This window comes from Lissotriton helveticus, chromosome 10, assembly GCF_964261635.1.
Source record: "Lissotriton helveticus chromosome 10, aLisHel1.1, whole genome shotgun sequence".
NCBI lineage: Eukaryota > Metazoa > Chordata > Amphibia > Caudata > Salamandridae > Lissotriton > Lissotriton helveticus.
This window is the reverse complement of record NC_136071.1, coordinates 276,916,203-276,942,867: the sequence shown is the minus strand read 5'-3', so window position 1 is coordinate 276,942,867 and position 26,665 is coordinate 276,916,203. Positions and strand designations below refer to the sequence as shown.

At 49.3% G+C, this 26,665-nt stretch overlaps 1 protein-coding gene across 1 annotated transcript in view; it reads left to right on the top strand.

Moving 5' to 3' along the window:
• Window positions 1–26,665, top strand: part of IBA57 (iron-sulfur cluster assembly factor IBA57) — a 170,912-nt gene that overhangs the window by 36,814 nt on the left and 107,433 nt on the right. The window contains exon 3 of the mRNA XM_078662710.1: window positions 5,760–5,810. Within this exon, the coding sequence (XP_078518836.1) occupies window positions 5,760–5,810 (51 nt within the window). The remainder of the gene's footprint in view (window positions 1–5,759; window positions 5,811–26,665) is intronic.

Below are 26,665 nucleotides of genomic sequence, written 5' to 3'. Positions count from 1 at the left end.
GAAGCACCTTTTCCCGCCGTGAGGGCAACGGCTGCGCCAGCACTTTCTCCCGCGCAGAGCCGCGGGAACTACACCACCCAGCAGCCCCGGGGATCGGCGCCTTGCTGAAGCGCACGCCGTGCCTGTAGGCGCTACAAGAGCACAGACCGCCGAGTGGGCTGCGGGGGACTCCAGGCTCTTGAGACAGCACCCAGAAGGGCCGTGAGGGCAACGCCCGTACTTGAAGCACCTTTTCCCGCCGTGAGCGCAACGGCTTAGCCAGCACTTTCTCCCGCGCAGAGCTGCGGGAACTACACCACCCAGCAGCCCCGGGGATCGGCGCCTTGCTGACGCGCACGCCGTGCCTGGAGGCGCTACAAGAGCACAGACCGCCGAGTGGGCTGTGGGGGACTCCAGGCTCTTGAGACAGCACCCAGAAGGGCCGTGAGGGCAACGCCCGTGCTTGAAGCACCTTTTCCCACCGTGAGGGCAACGGCTGCGCCAGCACGTTCTCCTGCGCAGAGCCGCAGGAACTACACCACCCAGCAGCCCCGGGGATCGGCACCTTGCTGACGCGCACGCCGTGCCTGGAGGCGCTACAAGAGCACAGACAACCTCCCGCCCCGCGGGACGTGCCCGGGCCAAGGGCGGGCCCGTCTGAGCCCGTCCGAGACTGAAGAGGCTGGGCCGGGCCAGGAATCTTGGTCCCCATTCCCTGTGATACAACTGAAGGACTATTGAGGACTGTCAGGCGGGTAAGGACTCCTTGAGTCAAACGTATTTGGACTGGACTTGTATAGGGCCCATACCCAGCACGCTTTTATTCTTGCTGCCCTTTTTAACATTTATAGTACTGTCTATTTGGCTCATTTCATAGGCTTTTTTCTTTGAAAAAGTTATAACATTTTATTTTTATAATGTCACGGCGCAAGGGTTGCAAAATCCCAGTTGAGCATGCCAGTTCTACCCTTGATAACTTCTTGGTAAGAGCAGTGAGCGTTATTAACGATCAAATAGTTAGAGCAGAACGGCGACTGTCTCTTGACCAAGGTAGTCCAATAATAACATCGGCAGTCCTCCTAGTATCACCTGACAAAAGCAGGGGGAACAGTAGCATAGATATCACTTCACAAACCAGTTTAGCGGAGATACACACAGAGGTTGCTGCTACCCCTAGCCCATTTCCCGCTCCAAGAACTAGAAGGGGTTGTAGGAAAGCTCTAACCTAGCGAGGTCTAATTAATTTGGGTAAGGTCACGAAAAGACCAGCTGAGCACGCCTCCTCTGTCGATGATAAGTTGGGTAACACCAATTCAGTGGTTCTAACCGATTTGCAGGCTGAGCAACTTATGAATACTTTGGTTGCCAAAATTGAAGGATTAATTAAACCCCTATGTGATAGAGTGGACAACCTAACTACAGAGTTTAATAGAATGAGGGCTGACATTACCCAACAAAACGAATTACTAAGAACACAAGTGAAAGCGCCGGAAAATTGCCAGGTCAGAATGTCAACAGGAGATACAGCCAACCCCGAAGCTCAAAATAGAAATGGGAGGGCACATGCACATGTTCATACAAATGCACCTGTAGTAGAATTAAATAGACAAATTTCTGAAATTAAAAAGGGTAAAACAGTCCAAGAATCTAGGAGGGGGGACATAAAGCAGAATGTCAAGCGAAGTAGGACTATTAATTTACCCCCCGACTGTGCCCCATATGTGGCTGTTTTAACCAATGTTCCAGCACTAAATGATAACCCGGCACCGAATCAGATGGAGTCCCATGAATCCCTTAAAAGTAAAACTCTTTTGGGCTTAACAACCAGTGTGGATTCCCGGTGGCTTTATCTGATCAGATTCTTACCACAAGAAGGGTTAACTGGATTGGGAAATCAACTAAAAATATAAAGGGAGACTGTGTTATCATAAATTTCAGAAACCCTCACTTTGCTATAACATCCTTTAGAGCAACATCACTACCACATAATGATCAAGGAATCACTTTACGCCCTCTTGGTTATTTTTATAGCCATTTAATGTATGAAAATAATATTGGACCTACTAGAGAGTTATGCCCACCCCCCCCCCACACACACCTAGTCCATTTCAGGTACCGGTATTCAATAAATCCAATCCCTGAGTACTCTGGACACAAACGATTGACTTAACCAGGATCACACTATTACGGGTGAGGTGGTTACACCCATATGTGCTGAAACTAAGAGGGGTAACATAAGGGAGCCAGGGGCCATTTATATAGCCGGAATTAGTAACGATATCCAGGATAGGGCAAGTTTGACTATTATGCAAATGGAGGGGGCCGAGGGACCGGGAGCACCCGACCCGGAAAAAATAATCGTCCCGCACAATAATGATAATTACCGTCCCCATTGCTCTATAGTTAGTTGGAACATTGCCGGACTAGCCTCAAAAGGGGAATCACAGGGTGGACACCTCACAGGGAAAGCCAGGATGGGTTCCACAGTGCTATTCGTACAAGCGCATTGATACCCTTGCGGGTGAGTAGTGCGCTATACAAGTATCAATTTACATTTACTTTATTAATTCTTATGACATCATTTGTTTCCAGGAAACTTGGTGTCAGGATCTGATTAGCTATGATGGTTATATCTCCCATAATATACCAGCGGTCGGCTCAGTTTCTGGTAGGGCCAAAGGCGGCCTTTTGACACTGGTATCAGTCAACCTCCCAATTATTGTGAAGCGGCATATGAAGGTGGGGGCACATTCACAGGTCCTATGGCTGTTAGAAAAACAAGCACATAATGTCCTTTTAATTAATTTCTATAATAATGTTTTTGACAATACGCGGCACTTAGTTGTAAAGGATTTAGATATTGCTCTAGGCGAACTGATCTATAATAAATTTGCAGGAATTGGGGGTTTTCAATTATATTTGACCCAGGTAACCAGACCCTCGCATAGATTTGTCCTTACGAGGGTGAGGCTTGGGTTAGTACACCACCTGGTGGCCTTTCCGTCTCTAAAAAAACATCCAGCGGGCCTGTGCCGCTGTGACGGCCAATCCAAGGAAAGCACTCTGCACTTTCTTTTGCTATGTAACTTATTTATGAATCACCGCATTGTTTATCTAAAACCTATCTTTGTGAAATGTGGAGTCCGCACTGTCAATGAGGCGATGAATTTGCTTTTTAATATGCATAACTTGGATGTATGCTTTTTTTACTGCTACCTTTTTAAACAAATCAATTCATGCGAGAAAAAGTATGATTTTTTAATATTTTCTGCGTTAACTGATCTAATAACCCCTGTAAATCTTTGCCTGTCTATATTTCTATGTTATCCTGTGCTTTTATGGTCATTTCTTTGATATGTACCGAATAAAGCTTTATGAAATTAAATAGTGCAATTGTAAGAGAAAACTGAGATTTAATTTGGTGAGCTCATCAAATTTTGTGATCTCGAGATCCAGTCATTTTTGTTGGATTTTTCTGCTAAGGTTGAGGTGTATTGTGAAGCGCTATCAGTCACATCTAGGTAGGGACATAATATCAACTATGTATGAATGTCCAAACTGGATCTGTGTTTGTTTGTTCTTTAGCGTACAGGAGTAAATATACCAGTTCAAAGTAAGCTCCTGAATGTCGAGAGTTTGCTGGTGTATGATAGTGAGTGCCCTAAAAGTACATTCTGTGCATTCAAACTGTGACAATAGTTGTTTATATAAGTTCATTATGTTTCATTTATTAAAATGTTCGCTATACGCTGTATTTTGATGTCTTATGGTGTTGCGCTGGGATTGGTCCATGAGTGTTGAGAGACGCGCTGTGGTTGGTGACCTTTGCAGTGGTCTCACTGGGATTAGTGGAAAGGTCATATAGGCCCCAATGCGATTGATCTGTTGCTGCAGAGGATTGCGTGCTGATTAGGTAAATCTTGTGTTTGCTAACGATTGCGAAAACATGAGGAATCTCTTATTGACAATCCCAGAGTCTTAACGCAACAAATAGAGAGTGAGGTCTCACATGACAAGAAGATGGCAGGAAAAAAAGAGTGATACAGGTGTAAATGGCTAAAACTATGGCATCAGTACAATGAGAGAGACGGGGATCTGCAGTTCCTGTAACACGCACCTTCATATATAGGGAGGCTTGAGAATCTGAGAATGAGAATGTATGAGATGAAACCTCAACCCAGACCCACACAATTTCAGGCTCTAAATATTTGGGCACATTTTTGAACATAAAAGCCAGAGAGATATAAGTTTCAGACACAAAACAGAATGTGCACTTGGCTGGATGCACAGTGTGATGAGTTACAAAGCATCTAGTGTGAGGATATGAATGATGCATTAGGTACTCACCCTGAATAAGTGAGAGTAACCTCAGAAAAAGGAGAATTCCCTTACTAAGAAAAGACTAGAGAATGATACTGGGGCTGAGAGTGATGAGGATTTCTTAATTTGTTGAGGTCAAGGCCACTCCCTTACACTCAAGTTACACCTACAGGGTAACCCCAACAGAGCTCCATGGAAGGAGTAGAAATGACAGGTCCCCTTACAGAGGTAAGTGCAACTCTGATATACATGGATACTAGCACCCCTCATTCCTCAGTAGTTAAAAGTGCCCTCCCCCCCAATCAGTATCCCAAATCGCTCCCTGGGTTTTGTCAACTTCTAGCCTTCCCCAAATACACAAGTTCGAACACCCCAGAGGTTCAAGTGATTTTGAGTACTCCGCAGGCCCCAGTGAATACAGGTGTTGCCTTCACACTATTAATCCCAGAGAGAGAGAGTCAACTAATGTGCCTACCGCAAGATGGTGCCATTGCAGCTTGTCTCAAAAACTTCACCATAGGCCTAACTGAATTGGTCCCAAGGGATAATTTTGTGCATTTGAAGACTGAGCCTGAGGGGATTATGAAAGGAAACTTGGGCATAGATTTTCTGAAACACTATATTGAGAGTGAAATAGCATATATGAGCAAGGAAACTGCTAAAGTTGCATAACAAGCAAATGCTAAGATAAAGGCATTGGCTTGGCTGGCGCGTGCAGATTTGATCTGTGCAAAGAAAGAAATTATGAAAGAATTTCAGAATGGAAGTGAGTGATAAGAACCTAAAACCAATGAAGTGGTGTGGATTAAAAACGCACGTCAAGTAGTTGGTGGATTGTATCAGAGAATGGGGAGAGTTGGAAAAATGCAGGAAATAATGGCTGAATAAGGAATGGTTGAGGCAAGAAAGAAAAGAGTAGGGTCAGAGGGCAAGGTGGATGAGAACACTGGTAGGGCAGAAGCAGAAAGTACCCTTTAGGAGACGTACAGGAAAGAGCATTCATGTTTTTCCATTTCACAAACAGACTTCCAAAGCTGAGAGAGAAGCGAGACAAACAGTATGCCCAATATGATAACATTGTGACAACCTCAAACATTTTTGTGGAAGGATTTTGGCATGTTATTTCAAGTGGTGGTTCCAAGGGTCTTATGGAATGAGTGTAAGAGAGCCATAGACTGGCATACGCAAGAGTCTTTGAGGGTGGCGAATACCAATGCCCCTTCTCCGAAGGTTAAGGCTAAATATAACGCAGTGATTGCACATTTGAAAAGAAGGACGAGAATTGGGCCAAAATGTTGAGGATGATATGTTACCAGATGCCTGTAAGGGTTGCTAAAGAACTATCAGGATGGTCTTAAATGGTTGTATTACTTCTTTATTTAGTCGTATACAGTATCTTATTGTCCAATGCGCCTAGTCTTTCGTTCAGGTGTTCCAATGTCGTCTTTTTCTTTTTCAAGTTCTTCGGAGTTCTTCTCCCACCAGCACCCTCAACAGAAACAAAGAAGCCGGTAAGTGTCTGCCCTTGTTTTCAAATTTTTTGAAGTAGTGGTTACATGTACTATTATGGGGGGTAGGGTGTGCCTATGCTACCCTTTTGTTTTTGACTCAACAAAAGAAGTTTAACTCAACAAAAAGAAAATAATAGAGGAAAGCCTCAAACAACTACTAGATTAGCTTTAGCTCTTGTGACCCTTTCTTCTCTTACTCAACTGAGTCAGGGGTTTGTCTGTTCAGCCCCCCCTTTTTTGGCTTCTACTCTGCTCTCTCCTCTTTTTCCTTTTCTTTTCCCCTTCTTTATGGTTTAATTAGCTCCTTTCTTTGGGTGTCCTTTTTCTTTCTTTCTTTTCTATTCTGTGTTCTCTCCGCTCCCCCCTTTTTTATTTTCCACACTCCTCTTTATTTTTAGTCAGCCCTAATGTTTGTTTCTTTGAAAGAAACGTACACGTACCTGGTGGAGCCAGACCCCTCCTGGGACGCGGCGGGGAGCTTCGGTTGGCTGGAGGCGAGGAGACTCCTTCTCGTCTGGGTCCTCCTTGCGGACCTTCTTGGCTGCCGTTTTTCCCAACGTTCCGTCCTTCTTCCCCATCTTCTCTTCCTCCTTCCTCTCGGCGCGTCTTTCCGTCTCCCTTTTGATCTGGGTCAGACGCGATGATGTGACTCCTCCCCTGTGCCTGACTTCTGGGCCAGGCAAGGAGGAACGGACTGTCTGCTCCTGCGCTGCCATCGCCGTTACCAGGTCAGTGACAGATCCCCATCCCTGGATTTTCCAGATCGGGAAAAAGGGGGAAACGTGATAGAAAGTCTGGCCTTATAAGGTCTTTTGCTGATTTATGGAACACTTCCACTGAAAAGGTTGTAGTGAGAGAAACCACCTGGGCACTCTGAGCTTTATTCCCTTTGTTTTGACTTACCCAAGTGAGTGGTGCGTGGTCTGTACATATTACAAAAGGTTTACCCTCAAGGTAATATCGTTTTTCTATTGTTGAGTAGTTAACCTCACGGGGGAATAGCTTTCGGCTAATATATAAAATCGGTTTCTCTACCCCTTCATCATCCTTTTGTACGAGCACAGCTCCTATACCTACATTGGAGGCATCTGTCTGTAAAACAAAGACCTTAGTGAAATCTGGTGTAATAAGGACTGGGGAGGATGTGATGCTCTCTTTCAGGGAGTGGAAGGCTGTTAGCTCTTCGTTGGTAGGCTTTTGAACCTAGTAGCAGATGTTCCCTTTTTTTAACAAATCCGTCAAAGGTGCTGCTATGACGGAGTATCTAGGAATGAACCTACGATAATAACCCAGTAATCCTAAGAAGGATAGGAGCGCCCTTTTGTTGTTTGGAATGGGGATTTCCGTAATGGCCCTGATCTTCTCGGTCTGGGGCTCAATCAGCCCATTGCCCAACAAGTAACCCAGGTATTTGACTTTGTTGAATTCAATTCTCGACTTCTTTGCGTTTATGTGAAGGTTAGCCTTTTCTAGGTCTGCCAGGATTTCATATAAATGTTTCACGTGGTCATCCCAGCAAAGGCTGAATATAAAGATGTCATCTAAGTAGGCAGAGGAGTATTCAAGATGAGTTTTAAGGACTATGTTCATTAGTCGTTAGAAAGTTGCGGAGGCCCCATGGAGTCCAAAAGGGAGCACTGTAAACTAGAACAGACCAAAAGGGGTGGAGAAAGCTGTTTTCTCTTTGTCCGCACACCTCAAGGGGACCTGTCAATACCCTTTTGTCAGGTCGATCCTGGTGATATATTTGGCATCTCTTATCCTTTCTATCAACTCGTTGACACTCTGGAGAGGATAAGCGTCTTGTTTGAAAATTTTGTTGACTGCCCGGAAATCTATGCAGAATCTTATACTCAGGTTTGGGAATCAAAATGATAGGGAAGGACAGTTGCTCTGGGAGGGTTCTATCACCTTCATCTTTAAAATCTGGTCTAGCTCTTCCAGTACTGCCTTTCTTCTGGCTGAGGGGATTCGATAGGGCCTTTGTTTTATCACGCTTCCTTCAGGAGTGAGGATAGAGTGTTGAGCTAAGTGGGGTTTTCCGGGGGCATTGGAAAACACTAAGGCAAACGGTTGTAATACTCTGTTTAGTTCTTCTTTTTGTTTTTCAGATAGGTCTTCATTGATACAAAGCTGTTCTAGGGTGGATGAAAAGCCAGAGTCTAGGCATGCTAGGTGTACACTTTGGGGTAAAGGACCAAGATACTTTTTTAAGAGGTTTATATGGAAAGGCTGTTCCACCTGCTTTCTCATTTTTAACTTCTAAGAGAGGTTGCCGACCCTGGCTATAATCTTATAAGGCCCCCTCCATTCGGACTGCATATTAGGAGAAGGGGTAGGTAATAGTACCATAACCCAATCAACTGGTTGGTATATTCGTAGTCTCTTCCCTCTGTTGTATAGTTATTTTTGTTTGTTTTGGCTTTTCTCTGGGTTCTTCGTTGCTAACTCTCAAGGGTTCCCAATACAGGCTTTCAGTTCCTGGGTGTATTCTAATAAGTTGTCTGCTTCAGGTTTTACGTCGTTTTCCCATGCTTCTCTGGTGATTTCTAGAAGGGTTCGGGGTTTTCAGCCATAGAGAAATTCGAAGGAGGAACAGCCTAAGCTGCTCTGAATTTGGCTTCTTAGCACAAAGAGAGCTAGTGGAAGCGTTTAGTACCACTGTCTTCCTTCCCCTGACAACATTTTTTTTAGAAGTAATTTAGGGGAACCGTTGTATCTTTCAACTAACCCATCGGTCTGAGGATGATATACAGAGGTTCTAAGATGATTGATTTTCAGGTGTTTATATATTTGGCTCATGAGTCGTGATACATAAGGGGTGCCTCGATCGGTGAGGATTTCCTTAGGAAACCCAACAAGGGAAAACAGCTCTATCAGGTGTTTCCCAATGGACTTGCTATCAGGATTACGAAGAGGAAAGGCTTCTGGATAGTGAGTGGCACAATCGACTATGACAAGAGTATATTGGCATCCCTTGCTGGTTTAAGGTAAGGGGCCTATTAAGTCCATCCCGATTCTCTCAAATGGGGTACCAATTATTTGTAGAGGTTGAAGGGGTGCCTTTGGAGGTAAGTAGGGGGTTTTCTTGTGACACACCTCACATTCTAAGCAATATTTTTTTATGTGGGTGAAAATACCAGGCCAGTAGAAATGGGTAAGGATTTCTTTGGTTGTTTTCTCCAGGTCCAGATGACCGGCTAGCAAATGGGAAAGGGCATAAAACATTATCTGGTCTTGAAAGTCTTTCGGTACTAACAATTGAGAGGGATCTGTGGGCCCGGGGTTTGATACAAAAGTCCATTCTATATTTGGAAATGGGGAAACATCTGGGTATGTCCTGTTGGGCTTTGTCCCAGATAGGTTGCAAAAGCACGTCGTTCATTTGAGTGAAACGAAAGTTACGATCAATCATCCAGGGTTCAGGAGCTAGAAGGGCATTCTTGGGAACGGAGTCTTGGTCTCTTTTTAAGTGGGTCAGCATGGTGTGGAACAGTTCTATGAAATGAGAGTAATCCGTCCCTATGATGAGGTGTTCGGGTAGGTTAGGTAGTACTTCTACTACTATATTAGCGGATCCGTTGGACGTGGATAGCTCCAGTCTAGCAACGGGGTACTGTTTAACGTCCCCACGTACACATCTGATATGTACGTATTTCTCGGGCAAGAGCTGGCAAGGTAAAACAAGGTCTGCTCTTATAACAGATTGTTTACAGCCAGAGTCTAACAAGGCAGTTGTTGACTTTCTGTTGATCTGTACACTTACAAGAAAGACGGAACCCATCTCCTGTGTATAATATACGGGGGCATAATTGATCTCCATTGGTTCGTCTGATACTCTCTTATTTTTACAAAAAGTGGCAATATGGCCCCATTCGCAGCATTCGAAACCTTGGGGACCACACGGAAGTTGGAGGTTGGGTTTGATGTGGTTGGCTCTCTTGCTCTCATTGATTGTTCTGTTTCATTTTAGTTCAGATAGAGGGTTGGCGGCTCTGGGGTTATGTCTGTGGGGTCTCTCCACTTCATGGAAGGAAATTCGGGGCTGAACTCATGAGAACAAAGTGGCCATTTCAACAGCTTGCTTACTAATGAGTCCTGAATGCTGGTGTAACCACTGTTGAGTCTGGTGAGGAAGATCTTCAATAAACTGTTCAAGACAGATTTTGTCCATGATTTCTTCCTCGCTGTGCTCGTGGGATTTTAGCCATTTCTCAACTGCCATTCTCAGTTTGAAATATAACACCTTTGGGGTGTCACCAGGCTTGCCTGAATCGCAGTTTATAGGCTTCTTCGTCAAGACCTGCTCTGTCTAGTAGTACTGTTAGAAAGGCGACCCCGGGGGAGGCAGAAGATGTCTGACTGACCACCCCTAGGTCCACCTCTCCGTCAAGAAGTAGCCGAGCGTTACTGAGAGGCCTCCTGGGTGAGGGCCCTCTCCTAGGATCGTACAGCAGAGTAACCACAACACTACAAATGGACACCACACCAGGGGTCGAGTTCGTAAGCTTTATCAGGAAATAAAGGCTGCTGGTTCTCAGCGCTATGTACAAGTAGTTCGAGGGGTCTTTAAAGTCTCGTAAAAGGGGGGTCAGGGTAGCGAGACAGTCTCGGTTGGGGTGTAGGACGGGATACCCTGCGCACAGCTCTCAATCCTCGAGCCGGGGGTCCGAGAGGTCGAGCCGCGGCAGCGCCAGCAGGCTCTCCAGATGATTCGGCAAAGGTGGACCGCGGCAGCGCCAGCAGGCTCTCAAGATGGTTCGGCAAAGGTGGGCCGCGGCAGCGCCAGCAGGCTCTCAAGATGGTTCGGCCAAGGTGGGCCGCGGCAGCGCCAGCAGGCTCTCAAGATGGTTCGGCAAAGGTGGGCCGCGGCAGCGCCAGCAGGCTCTCAAGATGGTTCGGCAAAGGTGGGCCGCGGCAGCGCCAGCAGGCTCTCAAGATGGTTTGGCAAAGGTGGGCCGCGGCAGCGCCAGCAGGCTCTCAAGATGGTTTGGCAAAGGTGGGCCGCGGCAGCGCCAGCAGGCTCTCAAGATGGTTCGGCAAAGGTCGGCAGCGCCAGCAGGCTCTCAAGATGGTTCGGTAAAGGTGGGCCGCGGCAGCGCCAGCAGGCTCTCAAGATGGTTTCAGCGAAGGTGGGCCGCGGCAGCGCCAGCAGGCTCTCAGGGTATCCTCGGGTTACAGGGACAATGAGTTCTTCTGGTGTCGGCCGTGACAGCGTCAGTAGGGCTTTCCAGTCCAGGATACAACTGCCGTCCTACTCCGGGGCTGGCCCAGATATAGGACTGGAGTCCTTTGTTGTCCGGACCCTCGCGCCTGGGGGCCAGAGGGGCCGGGAAGATGGTGTCCAGACACCCAGCAGGGGGGCGGAGCCAGCACCCAGGGATGCCGGGGGCGATCGATACCAGGCGTCCGGGGAGGGTTGGAGGCCCATCGAAACTTCCCTCCTCTGGGATCTGTTGAGTGGCCACTCGACCACCTGGGTAGATCTTGGCGCCTCGATGTCGGGGCTTCGCTGGGGCCTGGGCCGGGGCCGAGGCCACGTGTTCGTGACGTGGTGGTCCCAAGATGGAGTCGGGCGAGGCCTCGTGCTCAGGACGTGATGGGCCCATGATGGAGTCAGGCCGGTGTGGTGGCCCGTGGTGGTAACCGGATCGATAGTGTTGGTGCGTGCAGGATCGGGCGGAAGGGGCCGCCCGGGGCTCTGTGGAGGGCCGATGTTGTCCGGGGCCCGCCACGCGGGAGGGGTAGGACCACGCCACGAGGCCGGGTCCAACACGCGTCCCCCCCAGCTGAAGGCAGGGGAGAGTCACCCATCTTCTTGGGGATTCTCCTCGCCGAGGCGGAAGAATCGGGACAGGCCGTCAGCATTGGCGTGGTCGTTGCCGGGGCGATGCTCCACAGTGAAGTCCATCCCTTGGAGGGAGATTGACCATCGCAACAGTTTCGGGTTTTCTCGCCGCATCTGCATCAACCACCGTAGAGGCCGGTGGTCGGTCTGGACCCGGAAGTGGGTGCCGAAGAGGTAGGGCCGGAGCTTCTTTAGGGCCCACACGACGGCGAAGGCTTCCCTCTCGATAGTGCTCCATCGCTGTTCTCTGGCCAGCAGCCGCCGGCTGATGAAGGCAACGGGGAGGTCGGCCCCTTCAGGGTTCACTTGGGAGAGGACCGCACCAATGCCGTGCTCTAAGGCGTCGGTTTGGACCACAAACTCCCGGCTGTAGTCGGGGGCTTGGAGCACAGGGGCGGTGCACATAGCGGTCTTTAGGGTGTCGAAGGCTACCTGGCACTCGGGGGTCCAGTGCACCCTTTGTGGTAGTCTCTTTGAGGTTCAGTTCTGTGAGGGGCCCCACAATGCTCCCATAGTTTTTGATGAAGCGCCGATAGTATCCAGTGAGCCCCAGGAAGGCTCGGACGGCGGTCTGTGTGACCGGGGGCTCCCAGGCCTGGATAGCGTCAATCTTTGGCTGGAGGGGAGCCACCTGGCCGCTCCCTACTTGGTGTCCCAGATACGTCACGGACCCTTGTCCTATCTGGCACTTGCTGGCCTTTATGGTCAGTCCGGCCCGACGGAGGGCCGTCAGGACCTCCCGGAGGTGGGTCAGGTGCGCATCCCAGTGGAGGCTGTACACCGCAATGTCGTCTAGGTAGGCGGCGCTGAACTCTTCTAGCCCGGCCAGCACTCTATTCACGAGTCTCTGGAAGGTGGCCGGGGCGTTTTTCATGCCGAAGGGCATCACCTTGAAATGGTAGTGGCCATCAGGGGTCGAGAAGGCTGATCGCTCTTGCGCTCCAGGTGTGAGGCCGATCTGCCAATACCCGGCCGTGAGATCGAAGGTGCTGAGATACCTTGCAGCCCCCAGGCAATCGATCAGTTCATCCGCCCGGGGGATGGGATGGGCGTCGGTCCTGGTGACGGCATTCAGCCCCCGGTAGTCAACACAGAACCGGAGCTCCGGGGGCGTGCCGGGTGCGGCGGCTTTAGGGACCAGGACAACTGGGCTGGCCCACGGACTGTCGGAGGGTTCGACTACCCCCACCTCGGACTGGATGCAGGCCCGCACTCGGTCGGGCACTCGGAAAGCTCGGTGTCTTACAGGCGGGCTGTCTCCGGTGTCTACATCGTGGACACACCACCGGGTGACTCCAGGGGTGAGGGAAAACAGATCTGCAAACTGCCCCAGCAGCTGCCGGCAGTCATGGTGCTGTTCGGGGGTCAGGGTGGAGGAGAGCATGACCCCTTCGATGGAGCCGTCCTTCTCAGTGGTGCTCATGAGATCTGGCAAAGGTTCGGAGTCGTCTTCAGCTCCGTCATCGGTCGCTAATAGCAGACTTAGTTCAGTGCGGGCAAAGTGCGGCTTGAGCCGGTTAGCGTGTAGAACCCGGACGGGGTTCCTGGGGACTCCATGTCCACCAAGTAAGTGACGGGGCTCTTGCGCTCCACCACCTTGAAGGGCCCCGTCCATTGGTCCTGGAGGGCGCAAGGTTCAACCGGGGACATGACCCAGACCTGCTGGCCCGGCTCGAATTCGATGGACGAGGCGTTCCGGTCATACCAGCGTTTCATCTCCTCCTGACTTGCCTCCAGGTTGGCTTCGGCCAGTTCCTGGAACTTCCGAGTTTGGTTGCGGAGGGTCAGGAGGTACTGGTAGACATCTGGTGGAGCACCTCGGACAGCCGTCTCCCAGCCTTCTTTGACCAGGCTGAGGGGGCCTCGGACCGGGTGCCCATACAATAGTTCGAAGGGGCTGAACCCCAGGGACTTCTGGGGTACTTCGCGATACGCAAACAGGAGGCAAGGCAGCAGAACATCCCATTTGCGTCGTAGTGGCTCCTCTAGGCCCTTGATCATTAGCTTCAGTGTTCGGTTAAACCGCTCCACAAGTCCATTCCCTTGGGGGTGATACGGGGTGGTGAACTTATATGTGACCCCGCACTGTTGCCACAGGGATCGCATATACTTGGAGATAAAGTTTGTGCCCCGATCACTCACGACTTCTCGGGGAAAGCCGACTTTGGAGAAGATCCCCATTAGGGCTCGACCTACTACTGGGGCCGTGATGGTTCGGAGGGGGATGGCTTCCGGATAGCGGGTGGCATGGTCTACCAGAACGAGGATGAAGCGGTGCCCTTGAGAGGTGTGGGGGTCCAGGGGCCCCACGATGTCTATCCCCACTCGCTCGAAGGGGGTGGTGACCACGGGAAAAGGCTGGAGCGGGGCTTTGACTTTCCCCCCGCTCTTCCCGCTGGCTTGACAGGTCGGGCAGGTTCTGCAGTGATTATGCACATCGTTGCGCATTTTCGGCCAGTAGAAATGAGTCACCAGGCGGCTGTAAGTTTTGTCCTGCCCCAGGTGCCCGGCGAGGGGCACATCATGTGCTAAGTTCAAGAGGAAGTCTCTAAATCGGAGGGGAACGACCAGCACCCGGCTGGCCCCTAGTTCGGCAATCTTCTGCTCACTGTAGATAAGGTCGTTGTCCCAATAGACCCAGTGGGACCCCGCCGGGTCTCCAGCGGCTTGAGTGGCGGCTTGTCGTCGAATTCCCTCGAGGGAGGGACAGGTGCTCTGTTCTTGTCGGAATTGTTCGCGGGTGGGACCACCTTCTTGGCGCCACTGAGCTAGTTCTGGAAGGTGGCCGAGCTCGGTGATTTCTTCATGGCTGGGCCCCTGGGGGCCGGGTTCAGGGTCGGCGTCCTCGGGGACGGCGGGCGGTGGAGGTGCGGGCCACTCCGGCTCCTCGATCGGGTCTTCCTCCGTTGGGGTGGAGGCCCGGGTGGACATGGAGCGGGTGGTCGCACAGACCCACTCGGAAAGGCCTAGCATCCCCAGATGCTCTCTCCGCTCTACGCTGGCCCAGAGGGAACTTTCCAGGTCGTTCCCGAGGAGGCAGTCCACGGGGGAATCGTCTCGGACAGTCACTTTCAGCATGCCCGACACCCCTCCCCACTCGAAGGGGATGCGGGCCATCTGGCACAAACTCTCAGAGTTGTCCGCCGAACGTACTTGGCACAAGACGTTGGGAAGAATTTGTTCGGAGGTCACCAAGTGGCAGCGGACCGCCGTCACGCTGGCTCCAGTGTCCCGGAGGGCTTCGGCCCGGCGTCCATTGATGGTGACCCATTGGCGGTATTTCTGGGTGTTACCTGGGATCGGGTCTCGGGGGATCATGTCTTGATCACCCAGGCATGCTAATATCATGGCGGCGGGCTCCCACTCGGCCTGCTCGGTGTCGTCGCCTTCTTCTTCGCCTCCCTCTGCACTCAGGGCGGCGGCCGCGATCTGGCGGCTCGGGGGACCGGTGGTGCCGGGTCGCTGGTTCATCGGGCAGAGAGGGTCGTTCGCATAATGGCCCTGTCGCTGGCATCTGTGGCACGTAACATTCGGGCGGGGCCCGGGTCTTGCTGGGGGGCCCCCCTCCAACCCAGGGATGGCGACGGGGAGGTAGGGGATGACCCCGTGGGGGTGTCTCGGCCCCTGCTCTGGCCTCCTCCGCCGCCTCGTGGTCGGTGGTTCCCCGGGGATCCCCGGCCATAGTCTCCCATCGGATTCCGGGGAACTCGGATGCTCACCCATCTATCCGCCTCGACAGCGAGTTTTCGTGGCTCTGTCAATTTGCTGTCGAGGAGGTGCTGCCGGAGTTCGATGAAGCAGTTATTGGAAAGATGTTCCCATAGGATGAGGTCGACCAACTGCTGGTAGGTGGTGACCTGGCAGCCTCTGATCCACCCTTCGAAGGCTCTGCTGTAAAAGTTCACGTACTCCACCCAAGTGGTACCGGGGATTTTTTTACAGTCTCGGAATCGCTGCCGGTACATTTCGGGGGTGAGTCCGTAGCGAGTGAGGAGGGCGGTCTTCATGTGTTCGTACGAGGTCATCTCGGCGTCGGGGAGCTCTAGCAGGGCGTCTCTCCCCTCGTTGATGAACTTTCCCCATAAGCCGGCGCCCCAGTCTTTGAGGGGTACTCGATGGGCGGTCATGGCGACCTCGTAGGCTTTGAACCACTGTTGGATGTCGTCGTTCTTATAGTATTCTTTGACGACCTCCTTGGGTATGTGCACCTTCGTGTCCACCGGCGGGGGTAAGGTCTTGCCCCCGGCGGTGCCGGTTTCGTTTGTCTTGGCCTTGATTTCCAGTTCTTTGAGGCCGCGCTCATGCTCGAGCACGAGTTTCTTTTCTTCGAGGTCTCGTTGTCTTCGCCTTTCCTCTAGGTCTCCTTCCAGCCGTAGTTGCTCGAGGGCTAATTTCCTTTCTGCCAGCTGTATCTCTCCTTCTTGTCGGAGTCTGGCGAGCTCCAACTCGTGGAGCCGGTTCCTCTCTCGTTCTCGGGCGTCTCCGTGGGGGAGGCCCGTGTCTAGGTTTGCGGGTCTTTCCCCCGCTGGGTTCGCGTCGATCTCCGGGCGTCCATTCGGGCCCGGGTTGTCTTCATTCTGAGGTGGCGCGTTATCGGCGTCCGCCCAGGCTTGCAGGGCTGATTTAAAGTCCTCTTTGGTGTTGAGGCCCGTGGTAGCGATGCCTAGATCCTTGCAGAATTGTTTTCATTCCTTGTGGCTGTAATCTTCCATCTTTTCTTTCTGGAATTCCGCAGTCGGTCTGGTTTCCTGAGTAGTCATGGTCGCAGTGTGTTTTTCTCTGTAGTGAGTGAATTACTCTCTGTATGATCTGCGTCGGCTCGGATCCCGTCGCCTGCCACCAATGTTAGAAAGGCGACCCCGGGGGAGGCAGAAGATGGCTGACTGACCACCCCTAGGTCCACCTCTCCGTCAAGAAGTAGCCGAGCGTTACTGAGAGGCCTCCTGGGTGAGGGCCCTCTCCTAGGATCGTACAGCAGAGTAACCACAACACTACAAATGGACACCACACCAGGGGTCGAGTTCGTAAGCTTTATCAGGAAATAAAGGCTGCTGGTTCTCAGCGCTATGTACAAGTAGTTCGAGGGGTCTTTAAAGTCTCGTAAAAGGGGGGTCAAGGTAGCGGGACAGTCTCGGTTGGGGTGTAGGACGGGATACCCTGCGCACAGCTCTCAATCCTCGAGCCGGGGGGTCCGAGAGGTCGAGCCGCGGCAGCGCCAGCAGGCTCTCCAGATGATTCGGCAAAGGTGGGCCGCGGCAGCGCCAGCAGGCTCTCAAGATGGTTCGGCAAAGGTGGGCCGCGGCAGCGCCAGCAGGCTCTCAAGATGGTTCGGCCAGGGTGGGCCGCGGCAGCGCCAGCAGGCTCTCAAGATGGTTCGGCAAAGGTGGGCCGCGGCAGCGCCAGCAGGCTCTCAAGATGGTTCGGCAAAGGTGGGCCGCGGCAGCGCCAGCAGGCTCTCAAGATGGTTTGGCAAAGGTGGGCCGTGGCAGCGCCAGCAGGCTCTCAAGATGGTTTGGCAAAGGTGGGCCGCGGCAGCGCCAGCAGGCTCTCAAGATGGTTCGGCAAATGTGGGCCGCGGCAGCGCCAGCAGGCTCTCAAGATGGTTCGGCAAAGGTGGGCCGCGGCAGCGCCAGCAGGCTTTCAAGATGGTTTCAGCGAAGGTGGGCCGCGGCAGCGCCAGCAGGCTCTCAGGGTATCCTCGGGTTACAGGGACAATGAGTTCTTCTGGTGTCGGCCGTGACAGCGTCAGTAGGGCTTTCCAGTCCAGGATACAACTGCCGTCCTACTCCGGGGCTGGCCCAGATATAGGACTGGAGTCCTTTGATGTCCGGACCCTCGCGCCTGGGGGCCAGAGGGGCCGGGAAGATGGTGTCCAGACACCCAGCAGGGGGGCGGAGCCAGCACCCAGGGATGCCGGGGGCGATCGATACCAGGCGTCCGGGGAGGGTTGGAGGCCCATCGAAACTTCCCTCCTCTGGGATCTGTTGAGTGGCCACTCGACCACCTGGGTAGATCTTGGCGCCTCGATGTCGGGGCTTCGCTGGGACCTGGGCCGGGGCCGAGGCCACGTGTTCGTGACGTGGTGGTCCCAAGATGGAGTCGGGCGAGGTCTCGTGCTCCGGACGTGATGGGCCCATGATGGAGTCAGGCCGGTGTTGGTGCGTGCAGGATCGGGCGGAAGGGGCCGCCCGGGGCTCTGTGGAGGGCCGATGTCGTCCGGGGCCCGCCACGCGGGAGGGGTAGGACCACGCCACGAGGCCGGGTCCAACAAGTACCTTCTTCACTTCCTCATAGGTGACAGTCCCTTGAGGATTGGCGGTTTAGTATGCTGCCTGAGCATCTCCAGACAACAATGGGGCTAGATAAAAAGGCCATCTTTCTAGGGGCCAGGACAGCCGTATGCTCGAAGCTTGTTAAAAAGGCGTCAAGATCATCGCCGGGTAGCAGTTTCTGTAAAGTCACCATTGGGGTGTTGGACGAGATTGTTTTGTAATTTGTTGTTCCTGAGGTCGCCTGTACCTGCTCTTAAGCTAATTTAGCCAAATTATCTGTCTGAGTTTTTAGAGTGTCCCAAAGCAACTCCCGATCGGCTTGGGCGGAAGTCATTTGGCGTTCCAAAGCCCACTCGAGTTTTCGTTGCCCTAGTAAGAGGTGCTCTATCAAGGCTACCACTTTTTTTCAATGGTAGGGCTTATGCCCGTGATAGAGCGCGCGGGTCACCCGACCAATAATTTCGCCACTTCCGGCTTCGGGACCATATATTTCAAATCACCATATACATTGATCGGATGACCTCACGGTCTGCTATCAGATATTTGTGAGTTCCTTTCGTTATTCCTCAGAATACCCGACTTACCATCCACCGATGCGGGTACCTATGACCACAATGGATCAGGGAGCTAGCTGTAAAAGGAAAGGCAGCAAAATACAAACCCAACAAATAACATTCAATAGTCTTTGTAAAATGACCACGGACAACTGGAAGTTTTAAAGTCTTTATCTAATTTAGTAAAATTCAGAAATCATCAAATTCATAGTAATTAAGCAATCGATAATTAGAATAACAGAAAGTACATAGCTGAATAGCAAATAAGTCAATGCAACCATTTATAAACTAATGGAACCAGGACACATTCAAAATGAAGGATCTGGAATTTGAACGTTTAAGATGAATCACTAAAGATGGGATAGGCTCTTGATTAGGACTAGTATTCTAGAATTATCTCAAAGAATATGAGACAGGAGTTCGGGACATTTATATAACTATAGGAGAGTCTATGAAGAGAGACACGCTATGCTTTAAGGCAAAAGTTCTTTAGACAATTTAAGTAAGGAGGTTCTAGACCATACGAGAAAGTGACAAACTGCAATGCAGAATATAATTTCTAACAAATAAGGTAGCATAGGAACACGTTAGAAATAAATGCAAATAACTTTATGATTCAATGGTTGCGGGAGAAAGCATGGAAAATTAACATATGCAAAGGTATGTCTTTATTAAAGCAAAAGACAGAAATTCAGAAAGGTGCAAGATTCAGAGTTTTCAGAGTGATATTTACCTAGACTGGTGTGGAAACCAAACCCTGGCCACGGGTCAGTTAAGGACAGGAAACCCTCAAGGAAGGATACCCCTCAATGGACAGCAGGTGCAGAATGGACACCCAGGACAGGACAGGAAACCCTCAGATTAGGATCAGGACAGGACTACCAGGATACGACCAGCACCCGCAGTTCGGAAGCAACGCCTGCGCTCCACCCTCTCTGCAGCTATCGATCAGGACCCCGAGTGGGTCAGCGAATTCCCCAGCAAAGTGCTTCGCCAGCACTTAAGGTTCAGTAAAACCTTCAGAGTCTATGGTCAAATTTCGGACAGAGTGCTCCGCAGCACCTCTGTATCAAGTCACCTATTGAGTGCGTTGGGTCAGTGACAGGTCAGCTAAACCAGACAAGTCGGACAATTTCCCTAGGTGAACCCAGGGTAGATATACTGTTTTGGGACGGTGTACCACCACCCAATGTTGCAAAGTGTCAGAATCCCTCAATTTGGATTGGTCCTAAGGTAGGGTTTGGGTAACACACCAATCAGAACAGACTATTTGGAGGCCTACTTTGCATCTCTGGGTACCGCCTAGCGAGATTGGGGTTCCCATGAGAAAGCCGCACAGAATACAATGGAAAGAATACATTTCAATACAATAGAACATAATCATGATGCTTCTGCTGGGTGAAGGTGTACTTTCCCAGGGTGGCTCTGGCATCAACCTTCTTTGGCCTGAGTTCAATGTCGTGGCAGCCTCTAGTGATTCTGCGCAGAAATACCCTCCAAGATGGACTCCCCAGCCCAGCACCCCTCCGAGTCGAGGATACATGAAAAGTAAGCGAAAACAAATTAAAACATAGAAGTGACCGTATGAAAAACACATCATGGGTTGTGTACTTTAAACTTATCATTATAAAAATATACTATGCAGTTTAAATGTTAGCAACATATACACATCCACAAAAGCATCACCACGTTATTCACGAGAGCTGTGTATTACGCATTCGCACCCTTTCCCACCAAACTTATAACTACGTCAGGTCACGTGAGTGTGACTGACGCATGCGCAGAAGCAATTTTCCAAGCGGCGGCCATGTTTTAGAGACACGGATTAGTTGTATTAGAAATACACATACGCAAGCTTCCTCTACTTCGTTCGAATATAAAATAAAAGATTAGTAAGACGTACAAATTTTATTAATTGATTACACACGGGCAAGGTTCATGACTCGAGCAAGTCGCGATGCGAAGCTTGCTCTATCAATCCCCTCTTTGATGATATTTACTATCATCACAAATAATGGAACCAGATGCCAACTTCTCACACCTTATACAACTCTATCTCTTCCAACAAGCGATTCAGCTTCTCTTTCTCATCTTTGGTAGGGTGAGAATTTTTCACCTTTTTGTATATCTGATTATTCATTTCTTCTAATTCAAGCTCATCCACACTTCGTTTCACTCCTCTGGCATTCACTTGATGCTTTCTGGTGTGCTTACGGCATTTGCAACAGACAAATATGAAAAATAGGATAAGACCTATAATTCCCATTGGCATCAGTACCTTAAACAATAAGCTTTTACCTAAGCTAGCAAGCCAATGACCTACATTTGAGAGACCATCTACCAGTCTCTTCCAGGCACTGTCAACCTCGAGTGGTTTGAGTTCCTTTTCCAAATTAGTAATGTTTTTCACATATCTTTTGAGCTGCACACTTTTGTCCGGAATATAAGTGCAACAATGTTGCGCCTTCAACATCCGGCAGACTCCGCCCTCTTTTGCTAACAAGGTGTCAAGAGCAAGTCTATTCTGCAAAACCATTGATCTGATCGCAACCATTTCGGTATTGACCAGCAGAAATCCATGAGCTGTGTCCGTAGACAACACATCCACTATAGTGGACAATTTGCAAATTCTGTGAGTGTTCAGAACCACTGCCACTCCAGGTATCAGTGCACTGAAAATACTACCCATTATTTCACCTACGCTTTCTCTTTTACTACGCACTAAGCCATTAGTATTTTCACTGCTTCCAGCAACTTCATTCACGTGGTATATTTTCGGGAAGACAATGCCAAAATAGCAGTTTCCATACCAGTGATCCGGCAATTTGAAATAAGCCTTGTCTCCACATATATAATAAATTCCAGGAAACACAGGCTCTGACCCATTTTTGAAACCCCATCCTCCAATTACCTTGTAATGATGTTCACATTCACTGGAACCAATGAAAATATTATTATAATAGCTAGTCTTCTCGCGGTGAAGACATAGCTTTCCTTTCCTTTCAAAATCCAGCAACAGAGCAGGTCCCGCCCCGCCATTTGAGGTGCCTTCCATGTCCTCAGCCCATTTTGTTTTTTTCTGTTTTTCGTCATCTGCCTTTCTTTTTATTTTTATTCTCCTCTTCTCTGCCATGTTCAGGAACATCTTTTCCTGCTCACGCAAAGAGCAGGTCAAGTTATCTCTGTGTGCGTCACCTATGTCTATATTACCTATAGTCAGAAAGTATTCGCCCATATAGCGAGTAACGTCACTTTTGGTATGTACAGGATTCAGGTTCCCACGTATAGGAAGTTCAGAAAAGATCACGTCATTGTTAGAGTAATAGTACTGTAACGGTCCTCTTTTGTAAAATAAGCTTGCTAAAATACTACAGGAAATTCCATATGTCAGGGGCAAGTGATGGTATGTCACGCCTTCAGCCACAGAGGTAGGTAGCTTCATGCAGACATAGCAATCTTCAATTTGCATAGTCTCTACATAGTGTATTAACAAGTTTGCGAAAACATTTAAATGTGTCTTATTCTTAACTTCGTGATAATGTAGTCCTCCCTCATCTGATGCTTCTAGGTCTCGTTTTGTTTGTCTGAGTGCTCTCTCATGTCTTGCTACACTCTGTGTTGTCAGTTCTTCAATGTCAGTATTTACAATCTCAGTAGGGTCAATATTAGTATTTTTGCTCACCGCAAAAGGAATGAAAACTGTTAGTCCTATCCAAACTAATATCACTATAATTATACTACATACACATACCTTGCAGCATGTTTTGCAACAACTGCGACTAGGTCTACCATTCACGTTTGAATCAGACATTTTGGCTCAGAAGAAGTTTCTCGACCCCTCTTTGTTTCTTTGCACCAGTAGCTTACTTTGTGCAAATTCACGGTGGCTCGTCTTCTTCTTCGGCAGAGTACTCAGCAACTGGTTCTCCGTCGCTTTCGTCAGTTATATCAAGATCTTCAAATTCTTCCAAAACGAGCGTCCATTCAGGAGACTTGTACTTTTTGTTTTGTCTTTTTATTCGATCGCTCCTTCTTTTGGAAGTGTCTTCTGGTTGTTCTGCTATGCGAGAACTTCTCCTTTCTTCTGCACGTTTTTCTTCTACCGTTTTTATCCTCAGTCTCAATTTCTTTATGAATCCAGGCTCAATGTGCTTTCTTTTCTTAAGTCTTTTAGTTGGTACTGGGACTTCGTTTTCTTTTATTGCCCTTTTATTTTCATTTGCTTGTAGCAATTCTGCTTCCTTTACTTCCCTTCCTATCTGACTAGTTCCAGGGCTCGTATCTATTTCTTCTGCCTGGTTACTAAACTGGCCTTGTTCAGGAGAGTTTTGTTTTTGCTTTTCAAATGTCTCTGCCTCTGTTTCCTGAACACGTTCTTCTAATCCTATTTGTTCCTGTCCGAGCACTTCGTTCTCTTGACTTTCTTCCGCTCGAACCTCTTTACTAGGTCTAATCTGTTTTTCGACTTCTGGAGTTTGGGGAGGTGTATCAATTATTTGCTCAGTCCCTGTCTGACCTTCTCCTTCCTCAGTTTTGATGTGAATCTCAATAGTCTGAGGTTCTTCGCCTGTGCCTTGCTTTTCCTCTCTATTCCACTCTCTACCTTCCCAAATTCGCTCTCTTGTTCTGATTGGGTCTTCTGTGAGGTCAATCAAGGGTATCCACTCATCTGGCCATATGCTTGGCAGCTTGTCATCAGCTACTTCTGGACCAACTTCTTGGAACCCCTCAGCAGGCTTGACTCTCGGTAGCTCGTCATCAACTACCCCTGGACCAACGTCTGCGGACCCCTTAGCTTGACTGGTACTGGGCTGTACGTCGTCAGTTACTTCTGGTCTTGCTTCTGCAGGCCCCTCTGCTGGATGGCCTTCTTCTCCAGGCTCTTTGTCGGGTAGTACCTTCTGGGTGTGGCTGGCGTGGAATCAATGGGGAACACCTGCACACTTCACTGCTGTGGTCGTTACCAGGATTACTTGGCGCTTCTGCCCCCACCTTGGTTCCAGGCAGCTCGACCGAGTATGCTTCTTTATTTTGACCCAGTCCCCTGGAACCAGTTTGTGGAGAGGAGTCGTTGGATTGGCGACGGCGTCTTCTCCGATCTGGCGAGAGATATAACGTACTTGGTCACCTAATCTCTTGCAGTATTCAAGCACCAAATCATCAGTAATACTCAACAGTTTGCTTCCTGGTACCCACGCTTGTCTCATCACTCTTCCCATCAGGATTTCATGTGGGCTCAGGCCTGTCTTCCGGTCTGGAATACTTCGGAGTCCCATCAGAACCAGAGGCAGGGCCTTTACCCAGGTCATGCCAGATGCATCACACAATTTCGCTAGTCTTGTTTTGATAGTCCCGTTTATTTGTTCCACCACTCCAGAAGCCTCTGGATGATATGCACAGTGGAGTTTTTGCGAGATCCCAAATGCCTTACAGAGTTGGTCGATCACATCATTCTGAAAATGTCGGCCTCTATCTGATTCAATAGTGACTGGAACCCCGAATCTAGGTATCAGTTCTTTCAGTAAACACTTTGCTACTGTCAGTGCGTCACTTTGGGGAGTAGGGTAAGCTTCCACCCACTTTGAAAATAGGCAGACAATGACAAGGACATAACGTTTCCCCTCACAACGTGGCATGGTGATGAAATCAACCTGTATTCTCACAAAGGGACCCCCTGACCTCCCAATTTTCCCTAGTTCCACCATTGTTCTCTTGCCTGGATTCATCTGTTGACATGACAGGCACCTCTGGCAGAGGGACTCTGCTACTTTCCTGAACTTTTTGCTGTACCAAGTCTGTTGGAATACCAGAATCATGGCGTCCCTACCAATGTGTGATCCCTCATGTATCAGTCTAGCCATTGTGCCAAGCAAGTGTCTGGGTAACACAGGCATACCATTTGGGCCCAAGATGACACCATCCTCACGTCTTGGTCTACACCCTTCTTCCTTCCACTTCTCTCTCTCTTGCCAGGGTGCCGCCTGCTGCCATTCTCTCACTTCATCCCATGTAGGCACTTCTTCAAACACTCGAAGTTGGCAGCTGGTTCCGGGCCCCCCCGTTTTGGATTTATGATCAATCGATCCCTGGCGCATAATTGTGCCACTCGATCAGCGAAATCATTTCCCAAAGATACAGGGTCAAAGTCCTTCTTATGGGCAACACACTTGACCACTGCCAATTCCTTTGGTAATTGGATCGCCTCTAAAAGGTCTTGAACAACTTTTCCATTTCGAATAGGGGTACCTGATGAAGTCAGGAACTCCCTTTGTAGCCATAATTGGCCAAAGTCATGCACAACTCCAAAACAGTACTGACTGTCAGTATACACTGTTAGGCGTACGTTTTTCCCCAATTTGCAAGCTTTTATCATAGCGATCAATTCGGCTACTTGTGCAGACTTTACTTCAAATAAATAACCTGCTTCTACAATTTTGGTTAAGGAGACTACCGCATAGGCAGCACTCAGGCCTCCTTGTTCATGTCTTAGGCATGAACCATCCACAAACAATTCCATGTCATGTTTAGGCAAAGGTGTTTCTTTAATGTCTGGGCGTGGCTTTGTGCAAAATTCAGTTAAATCAATGCAGTTATGCTCATCTTCCTCCCCATCTTCCATATCCATTGAGTTGGGAAGCAGAGTGGCGGGGTTCAGAATGTTGCACCGGACAATGGTTATATTCGCAGCACCCACGAGAATCCTCTCGTATTTAGTCAGCCGACTAGGGGTGAGATACTGAGTTTTCGTTCTTGTTAGCAAAATTACCACTCCATGTGGAACATACACAGTTACAGGATGTCCCATGACAATGGATTCACTCTGCTCTAAACTTGTGCAAGTAGCAGCTACTACTTTCAGACATCCTGGTAATCCAGCAGCCACTGGATCCAGGGTGGCAGAGAAATATGCCACAGGCCTTCTCGTTGTGCCATGTTCTTGGGTTAGGACTGACAATGCACAATTATCGCGAGTGTCACAGAACAGGGCAAATTCCTTGGAATAGTCTGGCATTCCCAACGCAGGGGCTGTACACAGACAATCTCGCAATTTTGTGAAGGCTGTTAAGCTTTCATCATTCCATTCTACAATATCCGGTGTTCCTCTCTTGGTCATTTTTATCAAAGGCCTAGCTAGGACTGCAAATCCCAGAATCCATTGCCTGCAGTATCCTATCACTCCAAGGAACATTCTGATTTCTTTCTGAGTACGGGGTAACTGCATCTTTTGAATTATTCTGACTCTTTCTGACGTTACTTTCCTGATGCCTTTCTCTATCTGGTGCCCCAGATATTTCACTGATTTTGCACAGAACTGTAATTTTTCAGGGGCCACTTTATGTCCCTTCTCACTCAGGTGATTCAGTAGGGCAATGGTGTCAATCACACAATCTTTATGACTTTTGGACGCCACCAAGAGGTCGTCAATGTATTGCACCAAAACAGAATTTCCAGGTAAGACCAAAGTTTCCAAACATTTTTTCAAGATCTGATTAAAGATAGAGGGGCTCTCTGTGTACCCCTGGGGGACCCTGTTCCAGACATACATGTGACTGTTGAAAGCAAATGAGAAAAGAAATTTGCTGTCTGGATGCAAGGGAATGGAAAAGAATGCATGACATAGGTCTATCACAGTGAACCACTCAGCATCCCAGGGAATCTGGTACAGAATCACTGCTGGGTTCGGGACAATAGGGCAGCAAGGAACCACTATCTTGTTTACCTTTCTTAGGTCCTGCACTACTCTGTACTTGCCACTAGGCTTTTTGATGCCCATAATCGGTGAGTTGCATGGGCTACTCATTACTTCCTGTATGATGTTTCCTTCTAGCAGTTTCTGTATTTCTAGGGCAACACCTGCTCTTACTTCTGCATTCATTCTGTAGGGTTTAGTATTAGGGTATACTGCATTGTCCTTTATTGCTATCTGTATGGGGTCTACGTTTTTCATTAATCCTACATCTTTCCCGGTAAAGTCCCATACCTCTGGCTTCACTGTTTCTTGAAGTTCTTTGGGCAAATCTTGCATAGTCATTCGTTTAATTTCTGAGTCAGGTCTTATTAACATTAATTTATAAATGCCATCTTCATCTGGGGTCTGAATTTCAACACCTTTTGGTGTGCAAAAGATGGTACAGTTCATTTTGCACAGCAAATCACGTCCCAGTAAGTTCACTGGACTGG